Below are 27,447 nucleotides of genomic sequence, written 5' to 3' on the forward strand. Positions count from 1 at the left end.
GGATTTATCTAAGGAAAAATAAAACTTTGTGACTATTTATCCAATATGCATTTGAATGGGACAGCAGTCACGTCAGCATTGGGTCATGGACACATTTACTCACGTCTGTATTCATGTGCAGACATGGGGCCGAGTCAACCTCATCTATGCAGACAGAATGAGTCGATGTGACGGAGTGTGGGATCATGGCTGATGACCGAACATCTAGTTATTACTAAATCGAGTATTTAGTAATAACTAGATGTTCCACATGTCAGCTACTTCTTGTGTGTTACTCCAAATTGTACCTCATATAACCGTAAGGAGTTACTAAACTGTTTTGACACAACCATATCACCTGAAATTATGAATTTACAACCGAGAAGAACACTGGGTGAGAGCAGTGTGAATCTAAATAGCTGAAATTCTCAATCAGGTCACAGAATCTGAGAGGTCAGACAATATAGTGTAAAACTAGGAGAGATCAGATAGGTTTGGTTCAATTTTTTTTACAGTATTTTATTTTGTTTTTGAGGTTGAGATTGAAAAACAGCACCTTAGCCAATAAGACTTGACTACCTGTATTACTTTGACTTATGTGTCCACATAGTTTCATTGGTTATCTCAATAAAAAAGAGATTGGCAGATTGGCAAGCTAGTATCTCCTTGAGTTCTCAAGCATTCTCTGACAGTAATGCATGAGCCAGTATAGTTGCCCAAGAGCTGGTATGTGTTTAGACTACAGGAACAGGATTAGACATGTTGTCTGAATCAAAGGGACAGTGTCGTGTAGATGTTTTCTTCTCAATTGGGTTACTAGAGAATGAGGAATAGGAAAGGAAAATGGATATTATGGTATTTTTTAGTGTATTGCTCTGGTGCAAACCTACCAGCTATGTGGAGCAGTTTCGCCATCATCGGCATGTGTGCACCAGAACTTCTTAACCCTGTCTCTGATTTGAATCAGCTCTCTATTAGCTTCTTGTCACAGTTTTTTTTAATTTATTTATTTTTTTAGAGCACCGATGTCAAACACGACCCCCACCTCAGATGCCTCAGGGGAACAGCTGATCTGTCCTCTGCTACAGAGGATGAAGGAGCACACACTCAACAACAACACACAGGTCAACCTGGTGATGGTTTGCATCCACGGTCTGGTCTCCTGCCTGGGAATTTTGGAGAACGCCCTCATCCTCTGGGTGGTGGGCTTCCGCCTGCGGCGTCGCACGGTGGCCTCTGTCTGGGTGCTGAACCTGGCCACGTCTGACTTCCTGGCAACTCTGACGCTGCCCCTCTTCACCTTTTACCTTTCGTCCTCACATAGCTGGGAGCTCGGCAACCTACTTTGCAAAACGCAGGCTTCCATCTTCTTCTTGAACATGTTTGTGTCGGCCTTCCTGCTGGCGGCCATATCAGCGGACCGCTGGCTTCTGGCAGCCAAGCCGGTGTGGAGCCAAAATCATCGCTCAGTGGCAGGAGCTTGGAAGGTGTGTGTGTTGGGATGGCTGTGGGCCGCCTTTAATACAATACCTTACTTCCTGTTCCGCTCAGTGACTGAGAAACAGGATGGGAGGAAACTGTGCTATCATAATTTTGCCTTGTATACATCGTCCCTGGAGATAGATTGCAAAGTGAGGCAGGCAGCGACAGCCATCTCCAAGTTGCTGCTTGCGTTCCTGTTTCCCCTAGTGGTCATTGCAGGGAGCTACCTCCAAATTGTTCTCAGCCTGAGGAACAGGAGCAGAAGGAGGAAGCAGAGTTCCAGCAGGCTCACTGATGCACTGATTGCGTCCAACAAAAATGGGGCATCAAGAACAACGAATACCCCCACAACCACAAAAAACACCAATATCTTTCTCAAGCCTCGGGCCTCCAATCCATCTTTATCCCTGACACCTACTACCTTTTCCCCCACTACCCCTAATCAGACCAATCACAGTCAGCTGTCCCAGAGCTTCACCAAGATGGTGACATTTGTGATTGCAGCATTTGTTCTGTGCTGGGCCCCTTATCACGTCCTCTGCGTGATTGAAGTGACAGCCCAGTATTGGCTCAAAAATCTCAACCTGGTGGAGGTGGGGCTGCCCTTGGCCACAACCTTTTCATTCTTGAACCCCGTGTTGAACCCCATTCTGTACGCCTTCAGCTGTCCCAATTTCTGTGTGAGAATACGACAGAGTCTGGGAGCAGTGTTTGACGGTCTGGTAGAGGAGGGAGGGGGGTTACTGACTGTGCCAGGGAGAAGTTTAAGAGCTCATATTAGAGGGAAGAGCAGTCGAGATGTGAGCCTTGCCACGCCGGGGTCACCAAAGCGTTCACAATCACCCTCTCAATCACCTAACAGTTAACCGCCTTTTCTGGATAATTGCTAAAAGCTAACACATCAATGCCGTGGCTACAAAAAAAAGCATGTGGAACAGGAATTAGTAGGTCAATGTAGAGTATTTTTAGCCATGCTAGGAGCTGGCTCTAGGGATAGCAATGTGGATCTGTTGCTTTTGTCCATCCACCATGTTGGTCCAGACTAAAATATCTCAATTATTGGATAGATTGTCACGAAATTGTTTCTGAAATTTGTGGTACCCAGTGGATGAATCTTATTGACTTTTGTTATCACCTAACATTTCCTCTAGTGCCACCATGATATCGACGTTTGTGTTTTTTTATTTAAATACCTTCACTATTGGATGGATTGCAGTGAAATCTGGTAAAGATGTGAGATGTATTCCCCACAGGATGAATTGTAATAACTGGGTGAGCCCTTAACTTTCTATCTAGCGTCTTCATCAGGTGTTAAATTAAATTTCCCCTACACTTTATGACATCTGCAAAACACATTATACATTAAACCTGCTAAACATCCCCATGTAGGAATTATTATTGTGAGCTGTAGCGCCTCAGAGAACCACAAGCTGTAGACTCTTCATGTAATATTATGTATCTAGGAACAAACTCCAATATTTGCATTTTGACTACATTTAAGTGTTGTCAAACATATTTTGCACAGCATTGAATGGGCTCACTCAATGACATGTATTAAATATATGTTGCTTTGTCTGTACTGTACACTTTGGTATTAAATTGAAATGCATTTTGTATGAACAAAGATATTTTTCTGTAAAGGGCTTGTGAGTAAAGTCTGTAAAGATGTTATCATTTGATTTTTGTGCCCTGTTTTTATTAATAATAATAATAATAATAATAATAATACATTTTATTCATGAAGCGCTTTTCAGAGTTCTCAAAGACACTTTACATTAAGATCATTATATGTAAAAGATATACACTAAAAACATAAGAACACACAATATTGGTCACACATTAAAAGCAGTTTTGAAAAGGTGGATTTTTGATTTGCGATTTGAATATGGAAAGGTCAGTGCAGTCTCGGATGTGTTTGGGGAGAGAGTTCCAGAGGGAGGGGGCAGCTATGGAGAAGGCTCTGTCGCCCCGTGTCCGGTGCTTGGTCCTGGGTGGAAGGGACAGGAGGTTGGCATCAGAGGAGCGGAGCCGACGGGATGGAGTGTGGTGGTGGAGCAGGTCGGTGCGGTAGGAGGGGGCCTGGTTATGGAGGGCTTTATGAGTGAGGAGAAGGACTTTGTAATCGATCCGTTTTGGGAACGGGGAGCCAGTGGAGGTTCTGGAGAACAGAGGTGATGTTCACAGGAGCGGGAGTGGGTGAGCAGGTGAGCAGCAGAGTTACCCTCTCACAGTAAACTGTAAAAATAAAGAGATAGAAGTCATATTGAAGCTTTGTGCTTTGCAGATTTCAGCCACCAGAGGGCAGTATCACACTGATTACGTCATCAGACATGAAATGAAAAGTAGGATTATGCTTTCCAGATCGTGTAATCCAGGTGCACTTTGAATCTGAACTCTTGAACGTCTGACCACCTTTTTTGAGTGATTGGATTTCCTCATTTGCGATATCTGTTTTCATTGACTGTCTCAACGCTGCCACATTTGTCTGGTTCCATCACGCTCAGTCGGACACGCCCACGCACACACAGGCTGAGGTGTAATGTAGGCCACAGCAACGTGGGATTACCATAGAGGTAGTTGTAATTTGTAGAGAATATTAGAGAGAGAGAAGATCCAGAGTATAAAGACAGAGCAGGATTAAACCTAACGGACCAGACTGACGTACAAAGCTCCACTTTCCCCTCAGCCATTCAATTCAGATTATCTTTCTGGCTCTTTCTGGCTCTGGGACTATCTCTTTTAAGGGACTGTAAAACAATGGCTATGCTGTTTTTCTATATGCTGGAGGGGAGGATATTCTAAGAGCCTTTTCTTTTGTTCCCTCACCTCATATTTCTATTCCATGTTAGCATGCAAGGTCTATTGCAAAAAAAGGGGGGAAAAACACGTAGAAATCATGCATTGTTATGGATATAAGGGATTGCACATTATCTCTCCACCAAAAGTTATTAATAAAGAACAAAAAGTGAAACATGTTAAAGTTAGCTCATAATATAATCAAAGTTCAGCATGACACATTTGTCCAGTTCACTCATTCGGTTTCTCTTACAAAATACAAAAGAGAAACATTCCATTAAGTTCAATTAAGATGTGATTCAAATTTGGCAACATAGTTGAAAATTACTAATGATGTTAAACCTCTACAACATTGACTAGTTAAAGGGAAGCGATAGAGTCTTTTCAGGGAGGATCTAACAAAAAATACGAAGAAGTCCGTAGAGGGTAAAACATGTTCAACTTCCTTCCCATGTAGGTCATTTTTGTACAGTCCCTAAATGAGTCTGAGATAAGTGGATGTAGGGGAAATGTAACATTTCTTGGAGTAATTCATAGCATCCCCCATGAGTGTGTGTGTAAAGAACCGAGGTTTACATGTGACATGTCCCACAGAGAAGGATAAAGATAATGAAACAGCAGGAGAACAATTAACATTGACAACATGATATGCTGAAAACCACAGAGGCAGATAGGTTGTATAAAGCGCTTTAAAAAAACAGTTGGTGAATAAGGAAAGAACTAAAGAGAGTGGGTGAAGGGAGGGGTTGTTAGTATTGCTCTAAAGGGTTTAATGCGCTGCTACAGCACTTATTGCTGACAGATGCTGACTAGAGAACGTAAGCTTATCACTGATATTCTTTTAAACATCATTCACTAAAGTATACACTCACCAAACACATGTACAAAAGAGATGAAGTGAAATTTGCCATTTAGATTAGGATAATAACATTACTATAATATTATACATATACATTTATATAGTACTATACATAGTGCATGCCTGTATAGATATAGATATATATATATATAGATATATATATATATATATATATATATATATATATAGATATATATAGATATATATATACACACAATGCATGCATGTATACGTATCATTTTGATGCTAATTTAACCAAAGAGATCAAACAAAGCAGCACACGAAAACTGTTACTATGTAAAAAGAATCTAGAGTCCTACAAAGTTCAGTTCATAATCTATGTTTGTTCCCTAATGTGTTTACTTGGTTTGTACTGTATCTGCAGCACAAAGTATTTTAGGCACCTAAAAGATATAGACCCACTTAAAAAAAGGGTTACGCTACATCAGCTGACGGGGAACTTATCTGAATGTGATACTTATCTGTGTTCTCTTCAAAGCCACTTCAAAACACCCAAAACCTATCCCTTTAAGTGGAGGTAGACACGTGTCAGAAGAAAATACCCTCTATATTATAAACACACTGATATAAGATCACTTAAATACATTTAAACAAATCTAGTTATTCCTGTAAATGTTAATATTATACTTACTCTTGGGCTCCAAAGCAAGACCAAGATTTATTCTGAGTACAGAGGGTTCCTTATCTTCAGAGGTGCTGCTGCATGCTGCGACCTGTAAATAGGTTTTGTGGGAGTGAATTTACCCGGCATTCATTTCCCTTGTGATAGTCAGTTCACTGGAACAGAAATTGCAGAACAGATGTCAACGCAGATATCATTGTGAATTGTTCTTCAGGATATTGTTGCACAACTGGTGTCTGGACTAACTAACTAATGTGAATGTATTGAGAAAGTCAGAGTCATGTTTGTATGATATATGATATCACTTATTTCTTGAATATCAGGAGGCATAAAATATAGAGATAATTGGGCCATTTTTCAAAATAAAATCCAGTGCATTCCCTTGACAAGCAGGAATATCGTTAGCTAATTCATGACCAATATTTACAAAAAACTCATAACATTTTTGAGCGATATCAAATGGCTTGTCAAGAGAATTATCGCCATCCAAAAAGACATCATACACATGGTTTTTATCTTTTGGATAAAAACCATGTGTCATTGAGCAAGACACTGAACTTCGAGTCTCTCCCCAGAACTTTACATCAACCTACTGCTCCTAATGCTAATGGAAAGCGTTAAATATAGGGTTCAAAGTGAAAACCTATTTATATTTTTCAAAGTTAGCTGACATTAGCCACCATATGCTAGTGGCCATACTGGACCAAATGTATTTAACTGAGAAAGGTTGCATTTTGTTGCTTATGAATGTCTCCTTAATGGAGTAATGTGTTATTAATACCACTAACCCGGTTATTAGCAGTCTCCTCTGCCTCTATTAAGTCAAACTGTATTTTCATTAAATTGTCAAGCAAATTTTGAGTGAACTTTTGACATGTCGCATAAAAACAGTGTATGTATGTATGTATGTATGTATGTATGTATGTATATATATATGTATGTATGTATATATGTATGTATGTATATATGTGTGTGTATGTAAGTATATGTATATATATATATATATATGTATATATGTATGTATGTATATATGTATGTGTATGTAAGTATGTATTTATGTATATATATGTATATGTATGTATGTATGTATGTATGTATGTATGTATGTATGTATATGTATGTATATATATATATATGTATGTATATATGTAGGTATATGTATATATGTATGTATGTATATGTGTCTGTATGTATGTATGTATGTATGTGTATGTAAGTATGTATATATATGTATGTATGTATATGTATGTATGTATGTATGTATATGTATATATATATGTATGTATGTATGTATGTATATATGTATGTATGTATATATGTGTGTGTATGTAAGTATGTGTATATATATGTATATGTATGTGTATGTAAGTGTGTATTTATGTATATATATATATATATATATATATATATATGTATGTATGTATATGTATATATGTATGTGTATGTATATATATGTATATATATGTATGTATATGTGTATATGTATGTATGTATGTATATGTATGTATGTATATATATGTGTCTGTATGTATGTATGTATGTGTATGTAAGTATGTATATATATGTATGTATGTATATGTATGTATGTATGTATGTATGTATATATGTGTGTGTATGTAAGTATGTATATATGTATATATGTATGTAAGTATGTATATGTATGTATATATATGTGTATATATATGTATATGTGTATATATGTGTATATATGTATGTATGTATATGTGTATATATATGTATATGTGTATATATGTATATGTGTATATATATGTATGGATATAAATGTGTGTGTGTGTATATATATATATATATATATATATATATATATATATATATATATATACGTGTGTATATATTTACTAAACCAAATCCAGCAAAAAGATCTCAGAATGGCGTTTTTTTGTATTATGCACTGTTGACCATCATATTGTACATTTTGGAAGTGTTGTGTGTGTACTTGTACATGCACTGCACAGGCCCATATGGTAAACGTAATAAACAACGGGTAGCACCATGAAGAGCAGAGGATTGAGGACAGACCTACATCAGCGTCGGAAACAGACAAGATCAGAGAGGAAAATAAATATGGGATTATTAGAGATGTCCCATACATGGACAGAAAATAGTGTCTAAAAAAAGACAAGATGTGTGCAACTGACACACTTCTTTTTGAATCAATAAAAAAGTTAATGTTTACCCAAAGGCAGGAAAATGAGCTACATGAATTAACATGCTAATGAACACCACACGTTTAAAATGTCTAAATGTGTGTGCCTGAATGGACCAGCATCTTTGTGAGGTAGCAATGTTTACAGCGAGAGAAACCAAAGAGAAGAGGTGGACAGAAGCCGACGGATGAAAAAGTGAGTGATTAATGCAGATACAGGGGGAGGGATGAGAGGAGGAGGAGGAGGAGGAGCAACAACAACAACAGTGGGAGATACGCCTCAGATTATCAACCAGTGTCAGATGCTCTAGGGACAGATACAGAGGAAGAGTGGACAAGAGTGTGACAGGAGGAGAGACGGAGAGAAAGAGGACGTCTCTCTCTGTGTGTGTGTGTGTGTGTGTGTGTGTGTGTGGGTGTGTGTGTGCAAGCTGGGCTGCAAAGATGACAGACGCGAAAAGCATATCATCCGTGGAGGTGTCAGAGGGGAAGTTAGTTAAGAAGGTCAGTGGACGTACATGCCAAAAATATGCCTCTGCGATGTCCTAAATCCTGCCACTTGTGCTCTTACAAACTCGACATGATATACTGTGGTGTGCTAGTGTTTGTCTTCTGAGGCCTGGCTGGCATGGACACCCTATTTACTTCATTTGTTTGTACAAATGAACATGTATGTTCAATGTTAAATGCTATTTGTTTGCATGCAATTTCACCTATAGGTGTGGTGGAGTGTGCTGCACCTGCATAGCTGCAGCTTCTTTACCTCGACTTTATCCGATACTCATCCTCTCCAGGAATTCAATCTCAAAGTCTGTGCAGTGAGTTTTAAATATGTTTCAGTTGTGAGACAACTTTTCCATTTCAACCTCTTTGTTCATCCTCCGTTCTCCAGGGATCCATAAAGAAGAAGATCGAATCGTTAAGGCGATGGAGTTCGGCGAGCATAAAGAGGCCTCCGAAGACTAAGGCCAAGACCTCGAGTTTATCTTCCCCCGTGGGAGACCCCGATGAAGGCTGGCTGCAAGAGGGAGACAGGAGAAAGCTGAGACCCATCCTTGACTCAGTTTTCGGACAGGTAAGACACTGAACTGGAGATTACAGGTATCCCAGGTGTCTCATGTGCCTAAGAAAATAGGCATATAGGCATCTTAGACGCTCAGCCAGACAATCTGCTAATTCATAAATAGATGAATGAAATTCCTGAGTCATTGAAGATGAAAGTGAGTGAATGAGTTTAAATAGATATGAGCACATTATGAGCACGACCGTTGCTTGGCCTGTGAACAAAGCGTTGCAAGTTTTCAAACTGTTACTTCATTCTGGAGTTGTTGATCACAAGTAGTGACTTGGAGACCTGTTTAGATGAGTGGGTCCCCGTTTTGTTTGCGTCTCGTGTGCGAACGCCACAGACCGTATATGAGAAGTGGACGGAGTCACCGTGACGTCACCATATTGGTCGCGAACCTGTCAATCACAAGGTAGCCGCGCACTAAAACACGCCCTGCTATTATTGTCTATTCCATAGACAATATAGCAGCATTATATATTTTCAATAATCATTCATGCCAACTCTGTGACGACATTAATATCCATTCAACACGCTTAACATATTCAAACTACATTTAATGTTTGTGAACTATTGTTTAAAAATAGGCAGTTATCTCTCTAATAACTGAAATTCAATTTAAGCCATTTGTTATGAATATTGAAGAGGTGATTCATGGACCTCATTTAGCGACGCCTATCTTAAAGCTAGCAAGCTACAGCTGATAAATTGTCCCAACTAACTTCAGACAACTTCAAACTTCAGACAGCAAAATCGAGAGTTCTCCGCTTTTGTCTACTTCTGTCTTAAATCCAGAATATCCATTGTTTAAAAAAAAAAAAAAAAAAAATACAGAGAGTTTTGAGCGTTATCATTGTTAACTTGCATATATTGTGCGTAAGAGCAGAAGGTGCCATGCCATTAGTCCGACGGCCCATTATCCTGAAAACTAACTCCCACTTTTGTTTATTTTACTTTCACGGAAAAAAGCCGTTAAAGTTGAATATCGGCCGAAAATGAAACATTAGGAGTCATACCAAGCCACCACGTTGTGATTTCCGCTATAATTTAAAGATTATCTGTTAAATCTAGCACTATGTTAACGGGGTCTGGAACTTCAAGTCCACAGTGTGTAGCGTCAGAGCAACGGGCCTTCAGAGTCGTGGGCTTTCAGACCAACGGGGCGCAGGGCTTAGTGAACGGGTCAACATTTGTTTACAGTCACAAGAAATTCATCAACTCCTACTATGAAGAAAGAGAGCTCTGCTGCTTATCCCTTTCCTCTGCTTTTCTGTCCATACCCTCTATAGCTCTCATCGCTCACATGAGTCATCCATACACTCAGCGACAGATGGAGCAAATGATGAGAAAGTGAAAGAAGGGAGTGCTGGGAGAAGGATGGATGGATGTCATAAGGAAAGAGAGAGGAGATTGATTGCGGTGTAAAGGGAGATTACAGCTTAAGTAACCGAGTGAGTCGGTTAGACGTGCGTCTCCTTAAACAACGTTGCTCTTGATGCACCAGATTTTCTTCCCGCTGACGAGCATGAATGCGTTCGACAGATTCAAGCACGTCCGACTGCAAACCAACGGCTCGGTCAGAGTCAGTGAGAGATTTAATCAGTTTCAGAGTGAAGACTCGCAGTGACGGCGAGCTAATCCACGTTTCACGGCAGTTTAATTACTCCGCTTCATTTCTAACTATCGAATGTAAAAACGTGGCTTATGAGTCAGCTTATTTGTTAATTACTACTGAGCAGGCAAATTGAATATTCCTACCCAAGATAGTTAGAACATGAGTATGTTTGTTTTATTGCAATCGCTAAAAATGACTTTACAGGGCAAGTGAATGGTAGTTGATGTATTTATGAAATGAACATTTTACGTATTAACGTATATATGATGTAGCCAGCTCCATCTTCTCTCCTTCACTCCTCCTGTCTGCGATGAGTCTTCCTCTTCCTCTTCCTCTTCCTCTTCCTCTTCCTCATCCGTTTGTCAGAACAGATCAACAATGTCTCTCCCATTTCAAAAGTCTTCTCAACTTTTTTGCCCATATTTTGGGAGTTGAAGAGAAGCATCCTTTTAGCCCTCCCTACCACACAATTCAGTATATTCCCTGAAACCTTGAATAAATAAAATATGTATTTTTCTTTCATTTGGCTAAACCAACTCTTTAAAAAGCAGCTTAAACTCATGTTTTTTAAGGCTGGACTTGATATATTTCATATCTTTACACTGTTTACAATTCAAGATCTCTCATTCAATCTTTGATTACATGAATTTTAATTACAAATTATTACATACATTTTCATAAAAGTAGATTTTCAATATTCTTTGTCATACAAAAAGTACATTATGCTCTGAAGCGTATAAGAATTGCCCTCTACATTTTGAAGTTTAAAGTAAAACACATATCTAGAAAACAGATTGCGTATCTGTTTTCTAGTTACAGAACTCTATTGTTAAATGTCTGCATTTGTAGACAGTGCATACAATGCAATGAGAACAACAAACACAACAGCTTTAGTAGACAGATTTGAAAGCGGGTTAGTTGAACCATTACGTCCTACACTCCTGGATGGAGATAAAGAACATGCAGTTCCTGTGACTTTCTATCCCTTTCGTCCTATTTTTTTTTTGCAAAGAATCTCTAATCCATAGGACCTCTGGGAACTTTTAGGTCACATTTAAATGCTCAAACAAAATCTGGGCAGGTGCGAGAGCCATTATCCTCCTTTTGGGAATGGGTAAAGTGGGCAAAAATGAGATTAGGGAATGTGGGACAATCGAGACCGCCATATGTGGCTGCAGTCTGTAAAATGATGAAAGGTTTAATTGAAATTGTCCGCTGACTGTACCATCGCTTGTTTCTTAAATGAACTATTCTGTCTTGGGTTTTGATCTAAGTTCAGGTACGATAAAGGTTTCATGAAGTAATAATATATTATTGATCATCTTTCTTTGTTTCTCTCTCTGCCCTCCTTGTCTCACTCTTAAAATGTTCCTGTCTTAAACTGAAAGACTGTTTGCTGAACAGCTGTTAAAGAGTTAAATAGTGTCTGAAATAGAAGTGGCTCTGAATGCATGTTTGCCATGTTCCTCTTCCAAAGCAGTTGGACTAGATTGGATTAGTGTTTGTCCACTCGGGGGCAGCAGAACAAGCTGTAAACACAACATTGACACATTAGCAGACAATTACTTATTTAAATATCCAGCAGACAACAGCAACTGTAGCATTCATTTGGGTTTGTATATCTGGTGACCTGATGAATATGAACTCTCCTTCTATCTCACTCATTTCTCCGAAAAAACATATTGTCTTTCTAAACACTCCATTATGTTCATGTTCAGTAACTTACGTACTTACCTATACGTAGGTTACGTAACAATAGTAGCGTAAAATAAGTCAATGTTGACTTGGTTTCACATGGGACATGAGCAGAGGCCTCCTGGGTGAACGTCTGTTTGTTCACCCCCACCCTCCTCCCTTAGCGGACTTTTCTGGCTCTTTATACCACATCGGCTGCTCTGAACGTCTAACAGTGATGCAGATGGTTTTACATTGGAGTTAGCTGAAAGCTCGGTGCGTCTCATACAGACGCCGAAGGCCACTAACCGATCGTAGGTAATGGACAATTCGGGAGTGAGACCAGGTTGCGGAAACAGATTTTGATCAGATTGTAAAGTTGTGGGCCGCAAAACAACAAGCTGAAAGATGCTGAAACGCTTTGTAGAGCCGAAGGAAGCTACAAAGGTGCTCAATTCACCTCAGCTTCATCGCACTTTCTGCAGCTCGCCTCGCAGACGTCTTAGCAGATCTACTGTGTTCAGTAATTTACCAGAAAGATCAGCGCACACTTAGGTCTGAAGGCATTGTTCGATGCGTGTGGACGCTGCGGAGTACGGACAAAGACTGAATAAGGGGATCAGCGCTTCATAGGTCTGACGTCAAACAGGCTCAGTGTTCTACACACATGTAGCAGTAGTATTACCCGTCTTTAAAGCGCTGGGATCACGGTAAATACTTTGTGACGGATGCAAGTTGTGACAGCTGGATGACACAGATACTATCTGTCTATAGCCACAGTCTGATGGTGCCTGCACAGCGCCACCCATTGGTTGGTTGAAGATAGTAGCTGCATCGTTTCATTTGAAAGCCACATTTGTTTGCCTGACTTGAACCGATTTTGACAGCATTTGCAACAAATAGTTGTCAACTTTCAGATATAATTGAATGCCCTGTTGCTCAGCTCAATTCACCTCAGCTTGATCCCACTCCAGAGACTGAACGAGGGGGATGAGCACTTTATATGTTCGACGTCGAACACGCTCAGTATCCTGCACGTATGTAGTATTGTTTCCCCGTCTTTGACCTCGGATTATGGTAAATACTTTGCGGTAGATGCAAGTTGTAAGCGATAACACGGATGCTGTCTGTGCTGTAGCTCGTTTATAGCCACCATCTGATGACGTCTGCCCAGCTGCCTTCAATCATTTCGATTACGGTTGGTTAAAGAGAGTATCTGCATATTTGAATTTGTAGGCCACCATTTGAACCGATCTAAGCATTTGCGATAAATGTGTGTTTGTGTGTCAACATGCATATATATATATATATATATATATATATATATATATATATATAAGCATGCAAATAAACTTGGACGCACACCATCTCGGCCAAAATGTTTGACCTGACCCGACACCAAAGCTGTTAGCATTGCATCACATGCAAAATCCTGACTTTGGAGTGTGTCCATCATGCTGTTTACTGGATTTTCTGTTGTCTTCTATCCTTGTCTTTCAGGCATCTGGTGTACTTACTGTTGTCGAGGGACAGAGCACAAATATTCTCACCCGGCTGCTGTGTTTTGGGTTTTATAGCTGAAACTGTTCACACAGGGCTGTTTGATTGAGGCGGTGCTGTCGGTGTTTCTTTATTTTTATAAGACAAAAACTATTTTTCTTTTTCTTTCTGCGTGCGTAGATCTGCTTTAAGTGCTTTTGCCTACTTACTAGTACTTTTTGTTTCCCTTTGTATTTGTAAAAGAAGACTTCGATCAAATGAATCTTAAGCTTTCCGTGCATGCCCGTAAAATATATGACGGGAAACAATGCAGGAATGAAAAAAAAGGACTGAGGCTTCCATTTGCTAATCTGGTGGGTGTCCAGCTGGATCAGTGGGCTAAGGCACATACTATTATATAACGGAGACACTGTGGATCCAAATCCTTTGTTGCAAATCATCTCATCATTCTCTGTCCTCTCTACTTAATAGATTTTCAGTGTATTTATTTTATAAGTCCGTAGAAAGGTCACACTGCAGGCTCAGCTGGAGAATGGCATCTGTGTAGCTGCTAGAGACTCAGTGATTGTGCCATGAAATCCGGTTCTCCCGTCCAACATCTCACTACTCACTACTCACTATACTCCACCCTGTCGTATCTCTCGTCTACCTATCCAGAAAAAAGAACATGCACACTGTAACTGAAATGGATAGCCTTTTTTTTTGTTTGAATAGCAAGGCGGGAGGCTGACATCTAGCGGTGGTGCATACGCTTTACAGCTGAGCACAAGTTCATATTTTCTGTAACGGCAAGCTGAGCTTTGCTGCACTCTGCCGGTGATACGTTGGCAGTGTGAGGTATCAGAAAGACGCTCGTGGATACATGTCTGTATTCTGCAAAAAGCCTCTGATCAATTTAAAAAAAAAAAGTCATATCACAAGTTTAGTTCATAGCGTGTACCTGCTCAGGTAATATTGAAGCCAGAAGAAAAAAAAACAGATTGACGAGAAATCTGCACTGAAAAGGAAGCTGCAGTATTTAAAAAGAATTGAGAAGTAGTAGTGTGTATGGAAATATATAAAAAAGGTGAATCTCAGGAAACAGATGAAAGATATGGAGATACGTAGAAAGATATGGAGGAGTACAGAGACACCAAAAAATGTGTTAGTTCTCCTAAATTGACCACAGAGGATTAGGGCTGCAGGCGCTCAGCACTGGCTTTACACATTCTGCTGCTAATCTCTGGCACACATACAGCAGCACATGAGCAGCACACAAATTCATACAGTCCATGAGCTCACGTGTATCAAAGCCTGGTGCAGTGGTTGCAATGCAGCGGAGCAGTAATACAAAAAAAAAACAACTGTACTTAAGTATAAGATAACAAGAGTTTAGTTTTGCTTCTCCAGTTTTCTGGTTTCATTTCAGGATGTAAAGGTTAATTAAAGGAAAGGAATTATGAAATATAAAGAAAGATATGAATAAATAACAAAAGAAGTCTTGTACAATACAATTTTATATTTTACCTAAAATGTATTGGGTGGTCAAGATATTTTTTGGAGTTCCTGAAAAGTAGAAATATTTAAAAAATATGATTTTTGCCAGAAAAAAACTGTTGATTTTGTATTCATCATGTTAAAGCCATTGTGTGCATGATGTGAAATGTCTCTTCTGTGGTGTCATCTGGTGTTTTTAATGAATATTGATCTGTGGTGGACAGTGATCCACACCTCTACCTTCACTAACCTACTGACCTGACCTGACTCCCAATGAATTGAATGATCTAACCTCTCCACAAACAAGCAACTATTATATTAATTCAATTTGAAATATGCAATAGTAACATAGGATTTCTACCGATAGTGACTTTGAATATATAATCTAGCGTAAAGTAACTGCTGCTGTCAGATAAATGTCGTAAGTAAAAAGTAAAATATTTCCCTCTAAACTGTCAAGGAGGAAGAAAAAGTCAAAAATCGTCTCTAGATATTTTTCAAAATTGAAAAAAAAAAAAGTGTGGAGCCCCTTCGGGTTCATGGGGGAAAAAATGATAGATGCGTGGAATAAATAAAAATACTTTTGTGTTTTCCTGAGAAACAGGGATTTATTCATTTAGTGTCCCTATGACAGCTCTGGCAACGGACCAACGGACCTCTAATTAGTGGCTGTAGCAACTGAAATTCAACCAGCTCTGGGTCTAACCTGTGTAGGAGTCAGGCCGGTCTGGGATCAGCACACTTGATCCCAAGGGGCCGTGGGGTGTGCTATAGCTAATTGTCTCCGTCTTATATGTTGAGGCCATTCTCAAAATACAGGTGTGTTCGCTCCATTGTTGCGTTTGTTTCCGTGTTGCAGAACTGACTTGGAAGTACATTGATCTGTGTTGTACAGAGTATTCCTCCCTCTTCAAGCCTGTACTCCCATCGCCTGTCAACATAACTCTTTCCCTCTAATCTAAAATGCTAGGGATTAAATAGGCAGCCAACTCTCCATCCATAATTCTACCATGCCCTCCCCCTCTCTCTCTCTCTCTCTCTCTCTCTCTCTCTCTCTCTCTCTCTCTCTCTCTCTCTCTGCCTCTGCCAGAATAGTCATTTTGAGACCATAAGCATGATGTTTGGGAGACAGAGAGAGGAAGGTGGGTGGGATGGATTAGATTAAGTTGGGCCAAATTCAAGGGATCACCCCATGGCGAGAGGGGCTGACGGATAAATGGGTGGAGAAAAGCGTGTGTTTGTGCGTGTGTGTGTGAGAGAGAGAGGCAGAGAGAGATTGAAAGGGAGGGAAAATATGGTCGAGTCATGCAATCAGAGCCGAAATCTGGCAGCAGGAGGTTGTTTCAGCCCAGATATGACCCAGTTCTCCCACCCCACCCCGTCAATCTCCAGCACCCTGCTGCTGTTCCATAATATCACACTACACCTCTCAAAGCTCATCATGACAGCCTTTCAACAACCTGGAGGAGTTTAGGATTTAATGCAAAATTATATACCTACCTTGCCTCTCACTTGACCAATAGGATCTCGGATCGTAACACGTGCACTGACAGGGATCCTCCTTCGCAAGTGGAAACACGTTTGCCTTTCGCCTCACTGGGTGGGAAAGACGTTGCACCCGCGGAATGCACTGGATTGAGTATGGATTTTGGACTTTTGTGTGACAATTGACCAGAGAGTGAGAGAAAGAGGAAGAGAAACAGGGCAGAAGTTTTTGGGGGACAGGAGGAGGGGGGGGAAAGAGGAGGGCAGGGAGATGGGAAACATAAACAAGGCTTCTAAAAAGAACAGTAAAAGGAAGAAGGTAAGGATTCATTCAATTCCTTTGAGCTGAGAAAAAAAACTATTTATCAAAGAGTTTGAACTGATAGATATGTAAGATAAAGCTTATGATGCATCGGACAATGTCCAAGCTACATTTGAGCTGCAAACAACTGCCATTCGAATGGATTTTGTACATATTAAAGTACATTTTATTTGACTTATGTTTTGCATAACAGTATAATAGTACATGTAGGTGTGAACTAGCTAGTTTCATTGCAATGGAATATAGCTGGTCATTTTTCTCTGGGTCCTAATTTAGTTTGTTCTTCTCCTCTAAGGGGGAGTTGCCCATAGAGCGAAGCGCCGCCCCATTGGCTGCCGCCATGCTGGGGGGCCTGGGGGGTGCAGGTGAGGTGGACTCGGATGACTCGGATGAGGGAGGGAGCGAGCGGGACTTTGACGAGCCCCTGTGCGCTCTGGTTAAGAACTGCAACATGCTGCACAACTTAGTGGGGCCTGCGTGTATCTTCCTCAGACAGGGCTTTGCACAGAGCCAGCTTGTATGTATGACATTCACACACACACACACACACACACACACACACACACACACACACACACGCACAGTACATAAATATGAAAGCCAAATTCTCTCATTTATCCAAATCTCTTTATCCATCCATTTTCACAGAGGGAAGGTGAAGTTGTGGCCATCCGTTAGTTCAGCGTGACATCATCACAGCCTTTCCATCCCATCTCCACCAATGATCCCACCATTCCACCCCGTGAGTGTCAACCCCCCCCGTCAGTCCCCACATCACCACATAAACAAGAGTTTATGTGATTGTGCAAGACGACCTTTTGTTGCGTAACATGATTTATCATGGGGGGGAGGGGACTATATGAAATAAACTGGTATTATAACCTTGGAAAGGTTAAAACATTGTTCAACCAGATATGATTTTACAATATGTTTTTCATCTTGGAACAAAGGAAGAGAAAGAGATTATCGTTGGAAGGGACCTCTTACGCATACTATGCTGTACACCCTACAGTAATAAAGCAGATTGTACTATAATGACAAAGCAACCGGCATCCAATTTGTCTAAATTGCAATCTAGATCATAAATCCACTTTCTTAACAGAGCTGGAAATACCATGTGTGCCTCTTATATCAGATTAATGTCTTATGTAGAGCCGGGGTATATGGCAGGAATCAATAACGAGTCATTTCCTGACTGTGCGGCAAGCAGCGCTAAATTGAAAAGAGTCGTTAGGACGGAAGTCACTGATCACAGGAGCTTCACGAGCTTTAGGCACCAGGCATGAATTATTGGAAGACCTCGGGCTGAGTCGAGAAGAAAATGCAACGATAGTGACTCATCACAAGGGCGAAATATGATTGATTCATGACGAATGTCTTAATGAGTGCATATAGTGTGAAAGGGGTTGCTCAATGACACACACAGGGAATAATCACCTGACTCTGCATTTCCCCTCAGCTCTGTGTTCGCTCTACCGCAGCTCTATCGAGTGTTTCAGCGTCTTTTCACTAATTGTTTTGTTTTTTTACGACCCTAGCCTGACTCTCTTGGTTCTCTCCCATCACCCTGATGGATTTAAAAAGAATCAGGACTTAGTGGACACCGAGAACTGAGCTAAAAGGGGAGTAAATATTTGTCCGGTATGCTTACATTTATGATCAAATATCTGCAAAAAGTAATGCAACTCCTTTGAGCTGTAGTTTGGGATTAGCGCTGATTAGCAAATGTTAGCATGCTAAAATGCTGAATTTAGATTATTGTAAACATTGAGGCTAATTTAATCAGATCAGCATGTACTGTAAATACTGATCATTGTGAGGAACATTAGCATGCTAGAGGTGCACACGCCACCAACTGGACCCTATGTGATTGTCTGCTGCACACAATTTTAGTAAAGTAGGGTATGCAGACCCGTGCGGACGTGGGCAGATGTTTGACATTTTCGTCACGCTGACAAAAGCGACCCACGCGGACTCGGAAAGTACGAATTAGCCTTAAATTTCTTGCTGTTGGTAACGGTCAGCGGTAGAAGTTTCTTGCATCGATCCAGAAACCCGGCAGCATCTTTTCTGAGTCACCACAGTCCTGAACTTTCTGTTAATACTTACAGTCATGGATCGAGGAAAGAGACAGGATTCCTAAATAGATTACACAGATTATCAATGACATGGATAGTGTGAGGCTGAAAGCATTTACTGCTATTTAATCCCCCATAATCCCCTTTGTTCTCTAAAATGGTGAACTGAACTCCTCCAGGAGCACAGTATACAGTCCATAGCTTCTAGTTTTCATTTACACCCTTTCTTTCCTTTGGTGTTGGGTGGCATCTAGTTTTTGCCGCATGATAGACGTACTGGAATCCTTCCTAATGAAAAAAAATGGTGGTGCCACAATATTTGTCCTTCACTAACTTTAATAAGGACTCAGTGGCATCAATAACTTGGGAATGAAAGCTGAAAACAAAAAAAAAACATGGGAACAACAAGGAAAACTTCCCTCTGTGCCTGATATCGGCTCAACCTGACAGTCACTCATTTTCACGTGTTTGTCGCATGTTCGGCCTGCACAGGTGCGCTAAGGTCCGTTAATCACGTCCCGGCCGAATAGCAGTACAGACGCAGATGAAAAATATCAGCATCGGCAGATTGGGAAATGAAAAAACCATTAAGCCGTTGTGATTTGTAATACAATTTACAGCTGTAATCTCCCCGCCACTGTTCTCTCCCCTGCATCCTTTAATCCAGGCCTGTGTTATTCCTGCTGCCGAGCATGTTGTGAACAAACATATCCTGGCATTACCTTGTCTTCATGCCACCACACGCTCAGGCCAATTCGAAATACACTGTCAATTGTTGTTGTTTTTTTTGCGTATGGTCGTAGCTAAAAGTGCTGCTGTTGAAACTCATTTCGTCCCATTTTGCGAGTGTCATTTCATCAGCTTTGCTGCATGTTTGTGTGCAAAACAGACGTGCGGGTTTTATTTCTGTGTGTTTAGAAAAGGAGGTTTTTGAATGTTTGACATGGAACATATGAACAGCAGACTTTCAAAGCTTCTCCACCAGAGATTGGACACAAGCTTGTGTAGCAGATCGACTAAAAAGGTTATTTGGGTCACTCAGATCAAAACCCAAATAATCCAGCAATAGGATCTCTGCTCAGGCGAACATGGAACGAAAATGCTTCACACGAGCGAAGTAACCACTAGAAGCTGAAGCGCTAAAATGTGTTTCTTGCGTGTTTTTGCAAATGTGCGCAAGACAGACGGAATCAAGACACATGAGATTTAAAGTGTTTTTACCTGACTGACTGTCCTGTCTTCTATCCTCACCACCGCAGGACAGAGATCTACGACCAGAGGAAATGGAAGGTACGGAGATATCAAAAGCTTAATTCCAAAATCCTCACTCCTCCTCTCACTCCATCGTCATCATTCCCTAGTCTTCTTTCCTGAGCCACCTTCTTGCTATCAAACCTCAAGCCTTCTGTCTGACTTTGATCTTGTTGGGCAAAGTCAGGAAATTTTACCTCGACAGTAAAGCACAATTTTTCAAAGTAGAAGATTAGTATTCAAAGAGAAAGATTAATATAGACAATTTAAGGACTGTTTAACTCTCCCATCCCTCAGATTCACACACATGTAATATGTGATTTGACTATAGAATAAATAGTCACTGACATTTTTTATTTGTTTATGTAGAAACAATGAAAATAATATTAATAACAGTAGTAAATCGTATTTAATTAGTACGTTACCAAGTGCTTTACAATAAAAACAGAACAACAAGAGATCTGATAGATAACTTGAGGCGAGGCCTGTCACTGCTTTCAATCAGTAATATCTTATTTGACTTGAAATGTTTAAATGAGAAGGTAATAAATAGTTTAGCAATGTTGTAAGCCATTCATAAGAACAGATTTGGGGATGTCAGGCTATGAAAAAAAAAACCTTATTGCCGTGTTTTTCATTCTTTCTATTTGGTAATAATGCAGTTTAAAAGAGTCCTCCAGTGATTTTACGACTCCTATAAGAGTCTAGGAGAAGTGACTTTAAGGACAGAGTAGAACAATTATCACCGGGATTGTCACATGGTCCTACAAAAACATAACCATCAGATCAATTAGAAAGAAGAGACAATCACTTCACAGACAATTACTGTTCTTCACACGTCTTTCCTGCAGAGCTGCGTGAGGCCTTCAGGGAGTTTGACAAAGACAAGGATGGCTTCATCAGCTGTAAGGACCTGGGCGAGTGCATGCGGACTATGGGATACATGCCGACAGAGATGGAATTGATAGAACTCAGCCAGCAGATCTGTGAGTGATCTGCGGTTCCTTAACCCTATCGGTCTGGTCATTCATTTGCTTGCTTGTTAAAGACACAAAAAAAAGATCTGTGAACAGCGTCTTCTGTACGTATTTATTGTAGGCGGCGGCAGAGTGGATTTTGAGGACTTCGTTGAACTGATGGGTCCCAAAATGCTCGCTGAGACTGCAGATATGATTGGAGTCAAGGAGCTGAGAGATGCCTTCAAAGAGGTAAACAGTATAATGTATTAACTCATAGCCTAAATAGACCACCCCTTCACTTCCGATGCATTTCTTTTCATATCCTTTCTCAAACCCATGGATTCCATTTCCCAGTTTGACTCTGACGGCGATGGTCAGATCAGCCTTGCAGAGCTGAGGGAAGCCATGAAGAAGCTGATGGGGGAGCAGCTGACCCACCGCGAGATAGACGAGATCCTGCGGGACGTTGACCTCAACGGGGACGGAGAGGTGGACTTTGAAGGTGAGTGATTGATACACTTAATGGTGACGCTATCCTCTTTCTTAACCAATCGTATCAACACATCTTTTCTTTCCGCAGAGTTCGTGCGAATGATGTCTCGCTGACTCTTCACCAAACCTCACTCAACTGCACTGAACACAACACGGACCAGACTGCACACTGTTAATGTTCTTGTAATTCTTCTTGATGTACAAAGACTTATTAGTGTTTTGTAGTTTTCAGTTTTCTGTTACTTCCACCGTTTCTCAAGTATAAGAGAATCCCTTTAATGTGTCACTGTTGTGTGAATGTATTTAACACGTAACGAGAGATTATAGAGTGAAGACTCAGCAAGGGGATGGTTGACCCAAAGCTTCCCTTTAGAGGTGAATTTAAACTTGAATATATTTGAACTGAGAATCCCAAACCAGCGACAAGTGTGTGTGTGTGTGTGTGTGTGTGTGTGTGTGTGTGTGTGTGTGTGTGCGTGTGCGTGTGTGCGTGTGTGTTAGGGATAGGATTAACTCTAATCCTAAATTTAGGTGTTGTGTTGCCCCTATAAGATTTATTCGGGTGAACTGACCCTTTAAATATGCAGTTTTCTAAATTACCTGACTTGCATCTGGAGTTTTTCGATAACTCATTAATTTAAGTTCATTAATGCCACGTCTAAAATCTTAAATTCAAACTTGATTTTAACCGTTTAGGACTGTGAATTTGTGATATTATTGTAGTGTAGATAGCAAAAGTTAAAATGAGATTATATATATATATACACCCATTACTGTCCAAACTTAATTCATAGCAATTCATTTGACCATGATAGTCAACCAATGCGGGCAAATGAAATATTTCAGATGTTGTCATTTTTTGTATCTTTTTGATACATATTTGATTACACTAACGGGTGGATTTTTGGTGTCTGCTACACATTTATACACTTTATGTCCTGTTTTCCTACACGGGTGGAAATGAATCGACAGACTGTCTCCAAGTACATGTTTATTTTATGCAATCGTATATATACATATTGAATGTTTTAATTGTACAGTCTTCGAAAGGTCAGATCTTTTAAGAAATGCATTGTAGATAAGCAATAAAGTGACTAAGAGTGACAATAAACTAGTTTTTATTGACCAAATACCTTTCCTGTATTATTTACCCATCAAAATTGAACTTGCATTTTGGTGATGCAATTAAAATTTCCTTCCCTGAAATTATTCAGCTTCACCTTCTCTGTGTTCACAGCAATTTCCTGTATCTTACACCCTTCCAGAGTCGATTTAATTGCTAATCAAATGTGTCAGATCACCTCTTTCCACAATCTTACAGCTACCCACACTCTCGAATACAAAAAAACTCTAGGCATAAAAAACAGATATTTACTTGTCAATCGCAGTTTTTTCTGCATCTTGGGCAACTTTCATGTTCTTTTCATGCTCTCAGTAGTCCTCAGTGTTCTGGCAGCCTCTAGCACTCCGTTTCCAGCCACAAAAGCTCTTTCCAGATGTTTCCCTGGGAAGGCGGTTGTTTATCTTTGAATTCTGAGATGCTAGCAACTTGCTCCGTGATTTTTTAACAGCATTCATCCACACACTCTGGCATTCATCGCTATCCTCATCAGCCAGGATTCCACACCAGCCAGCTTTGTCCGCCAGGTTTGCCACCGACACGTTGTGTGTGCAATTTTCTAGCATCTTAGAAATTGATTCCTGGGGGGGGGGCTTTTATCAGCTCTGCGTTAGTCTTTTTTCTTCTGGCTCACATTAGTTTTCTCGACTTGGTTTCATCGTCATCGTATTGAGTGTAAAGGTGTTCCCCTGTATGCTGCTTATCCATCCAGATTCTTTAATTAATAAGCTTCTGATTCATTACAGAAGGTGCAAACAGCTCCAGATGTCTGGTAGAGAAATGACAATTGCTTTTCAAAGACGCTGGCGTCTCCTCCGAGGTCTTTGACAGCCAGCGGCTCAGTGAGTTTGTCTGTGTTTCTGTTCCCACACGGAAGGTATACCAGCCGATTTCGACCAGCCAGCCTGAAACCCTCCTGGGTATATAAGTACACGCCATGGTACAATGATAAAATATGTCATGGTACTCCTGAGTGTTATTGAGCAGTTTGTTCAGCATCTGAGACTTGAACAACATCGTCCTCCCCAGGGGGAATAACCAGACCGCTCAAATCATTCTTCACAGCTTAACTTCCTGAATGCGTTGTTGGAGGGTCTGAAGGTTCGAACTATGTTGCGCATGGACCACAGCATCATCGAGACTTCTCTTGTTTCATGGTTGGGCAGCAGGTGCGGGACAGAAAACTGGCATGAGTGACGTTTTCGCAATTATGTCCTGCTGAAGAAAGCCGTCGGACCAGAGGGACAACAGCATCGGGTCCAGGGGATTGATGGTGTTGCTTCTATCTCGCTGGACGTTTTGAAACTTTTAGCAGTTGCGACTTTGCTTGTAATCCACGCAAAAGCATTAAGCTTAGGCCGCTAATCACGGACAACACGACCTACAATGTAGAACACATTATTAAGTCCACAGTGTCTCTGAGGAGCTTTCTAACAGAGCCGCTATATCTTGTCTCCTCATACAACTGCACATTGAGAGGATTTAGACCGTCTCTGCAGTCTCTGTGGTTTAAGCCGACAACAGAATTTTAGAGTTATTAGAGTTAAGCTACAAAAAATAGAAAGAGAAGCAATTATGGGGGGGGGGGGGGGTTCTGGTTGGTGGAAAGGCTTCACTTCAGGTGTTTGTTCTGAGAGGCCCATCATTTCATAACTTGTTCATTGTAGAATCCAGCATGTTTTAAGCTTGACTTTATGGACGTTCAAACCTTAATAACTGTCTTACATCTTAAAGTAGTTTGTTTATTACCGCTAAAAGAGAGCAGATGGGAACATAGAATATGAAAAAGCAACCTTCCACCTTTATAAAGGAGCTCTATCGCTCTGAAGCTCTTGGACATCCTGAGCTCAGGACCAGTGTTTGGCTTCTCTGACAGGGAATTGTATCTTACCAGGAGGGGGCACCGCTGGCAAATATAAGAGAGCACATGAACTCACCACTCGCGCTACTTCAACAGTCATTTGATCAGATAACCAAACATGCTCATGCTGTGAAACTGTGTCTCATTGTCATAAGAAATAATTCACTCTGAAATCATTATTGCTAGCATCCATTTGCAGTAAAACTGAGTCATTAAGCACTGAAAACAATTGGCAATTTATTCAAAGTTTGTATTTTTTGCAACTCTTGCTGGTGATATGAGAGAGATGTCATTTGCAACATACTGTACAACATCTCATTGCACATGTTGTGGTTTTTCACATGTTGTCAGTCTTTCTACAGCCGTCATGAAAAGCATATTACATAAGAGACAGAGTTTCTTGTGTCCTTGGTCTGCTTCATTATACCATATTTCAAAGATCATTCGTTCATCTGTTTTGCACTTAAACGGTTCCAACAGCAGAATAAATCACCGATTAGTTTTTTATCCAGTGAAGAATTTCTGTACTGCATTTACTGCCACACAAATAGATTGCTTATTTCTACTTTCAGATCACTGAAGTGCCATTTAAACAACATTTAAAATGTGTCAGCCTGTAATCAGATACCACTTGTTTGTGCCTCCAAAGTAATTACACATCTGGCTCAAGGTCCTCGCTATCTTCACCACCAGAAATCTGCAATAAAATAGTTTTAATAAGCAAAATGCAGCATGCAACTAATACAAATAATACAAGATGTATTTTATTACAAATTACAAATATGTATGGTATGTAGACCACGGTGTCTTTTCACTGGGAAACAAATCAAATCATTTCATTAACAGAGGGGAGAAATAACCCCTGATTCTGAGGTTCATTACTTTTTGAAAAAATGTAAAGGGTGGCACATGTTTACTTCACATAGAATTTAAGGTAAGTACAAAACGCCAAATGACAGACAATCTTTGTTTTTGTTTTCATTTCACAAAACAAGCATTAATGTAAATAAATGAGGCATATATCATATTTCACTGTTCTCTTCTGTAGTGAAGAGGGACGTCACAAACAGAGTATGGAGACCCTGGTGTCTTCACGTTGAAAAAGTATAGTTAGTATTAAACTTTATCTGCCATCTAAAAGAATAGTTTGACATTTTGGGAAATATACTATTTCTTATTAATAACACGTTGCCTTCTATTTGAGATGCGTATTAAGTCAATTTCAATGTTTATCCCTTTTGGCAGTTACACAACTTGACCCCAATCCACTAGCAAATTAATACCAGTAGAAATAAGCGTCACAATAATGTTGGTGGACAATGTGGCTGACCAACAAAAACCTTTATGAATGACTAACAGAATCGTCTCTGTACCTCTTGTCCTTTGAGAAGAAAGTGACAGTGACAGTAAAACAGTGAAGTGACTCTATTGACTGAGGAGAGAGTTGATGTGCAACTCTCAGGGCATTTTGTTTATCAAGAGTCAGTGGAATTGAGATGATCCAATAAATTCTGTATTACCAGTTGTATTGATTACGATTGGTATCAATAAAGGTCAAAAATATATTGTGGTTTCTTGCTTTGCATTGTCCTCTTCTAAAGAAATGCAATTACTTTTTTTTGGACATTCTGAGTCATTTAAAGCTTTAAACCGTACAGACACTGATCCACTAGAAGTCCTTGCCTGAGCTCTATTTTTCAGTAGCTAAATACCAAGAAAAAAAAGTTGTTTGGTTTATTTGATCGCAATAATCTTGAAAGACATGATAATCCGGACACAAACACACGCAAAAAAGTAAGCAGGGCCCCAAAATAAATTCTTGCCTAGGGGCCCTGTTGTCTAGATCCAGGCCTGACTGTGCATTGTTTGCTAAGACCGCACAGAGGAATGAGGGGAATGAGTGTGCTGACAAGTTTGCAAAAGCGGCCTTACGAAATGAAATAACTGCACCGATACCACTTGGCAAAGGAGAAGGAAACACAGTGAAGACAATAAGGAATGGAGAGGTGGCAGAAAAAGTGGGACGCAGACAGAAAGAGAAAGAAGTATCACAAAATAATCATATACTTCATCATCATGTATTGTAAGAAAGAAACAGAAGGGAGAACATTCTTACAGCAAGACTTTGAATGATACCATGCTGTCCTGGGGAAAAGCAACAGTGAAAAACTGTGCAGTTAAAGAAAACGTCTAACATATTTTATTGGGGACCATATGTTACTAAATGAACGTCATGCTGTATTGAAGAAGACTTGAAACTAGACATTGTGACCATAAACTCATGTCTACAATGTTTACTGAGGGAATAAATCTAGAGAGGAGTCATTTTTTCATAGACTTCCATACAATCAGACTTCTATTTGTAACCGGAGGAGTCGCCCCCTACTGGTCAGTAGACAGAATGCAAATTTGAATAAGACACTTCCACATCGGCTTCACTCAGTCGAACCGGAGGTTGCCTCCTGCTTACACCTGATACTCAGAAGGTGGCAGTATACACCTTTCAGCTGTTTGGCATCTGCCATTCAAACTGAGAAAAGAAGAAGTAGAAGCAGAGGAGGAATGAAAGGAGAGAGGCTGGAGGAAACAACAGAACATACTGGAGTTTGTTTTGAATTACAA

The 27,447-nt window shown here is 40.2% G+C and overlaps 2 protein-coding genes across 3 annotated transcripts; both read left to right on the forward strand.

Moving 5' to 3' along the window:
• Nucleotides 1-1,000: 1,000 nt before the first annotated feature.
• LOC137890571 (prostaglandin D2 receptor 2) lies at nt 1,001-2,629 on the forward strand. Its single transcript, XM_068734707.1, has one exon. The coding sequence runs from the start codon at nt 1,005-1,007 to the stop codon at nt 2,325-2,327; it is 1,323 nt and encodes a 440-aa protein (XP_068590808.1). The 5' UTR covers nt 1,001-1,004; the 3' UTR covers nt 2,328-2,629.
• Nucleotides 2,630-8,370: 5,741 nt separating this feature from the next.
• cabp2a (calcium binding protein 2a) lies at nt 8,371-22,876 on the forward strand. Of its 2 annotated transcripts, XM_068734688.1 has the most exons (8): nt 8,371-8,430; nt 8,819-9,001; nt 17,360-17,581; nt 20,402-20,432; nt 21,245-21,379; nt 21,492-21,601; nt 21,707-21,854; nt 21,933-22,876. In XM_068734688.1, exons 1-8 carry the CDS (start codon nt 8,371-8,373, stop codon nt 21,956-21,958), a joined length of 915 nt encoding a protein of 304 aa, XP_068590789.1. In that variant the 3' UTR covers nt 21,959-22,876. The 2 variants fall into 2 exon arrangements, with proteins under 2 accessions (XP_068590789.1, XP_068590790.1); XM_068734689.1 differs by lacking the exons at nt 8,371-8,430; nt 8,819-9,001 and adding an exon at nt 17,014-17,061.
• The last annotated feature ends 4,571 nt before the right edge of the window (nt 22,877-27,447 follow it).

The sequence above is a fragment of the Cebidichthys violaceus genome, unplaced genomic scaffold (assembly GCF_023349555.1).
Source record: "Cebidichthys violaceus isolate CVI_PGR_0920_01 unplaced genomic scaffold, fCebVio1.0.p SCAF_66, whole genome shotgun sequence".
Lineage (NCBI taxonomy): Eukaryota > Metazoa > Chordata > Actinopteri > Perciformes > Stichaeidae > Cebidichthys > Cebidichthys violaceus.

Excerpts from the sequence above, each read along its gene's own strand:
- cabp2a (XM_068734688.1), top strand. The coding sequence starts at position 8,371 with ATGACAGACGCGAAAAGCATATCATCCGTGGAGGTGTCAGAGGGGAAG. Across the intron at positions 9,002-17,359 it reads TTGACTCAGTTTTCGGACAG|GGGGAGTTGCCCATAGAGCG; the intron begins GTAAGACACTGA and ends TTCTCCTCTAAG. Across the intron at positions 21,380-21,491 it reads AGAACTCAGCCAGCAGATCT|GCGGCGGCAGAGTGGATTTT; the intron begins GTGAGTGATCTG and ends TATTTATTGTAG.
- LOC137890571 (XM_068734707.1), top strand. The coding sequence starts at position 1,005 with ATGTCAAACACGACCCCCACCTCAGATGCCTCAGGGGAACAGCTGATC.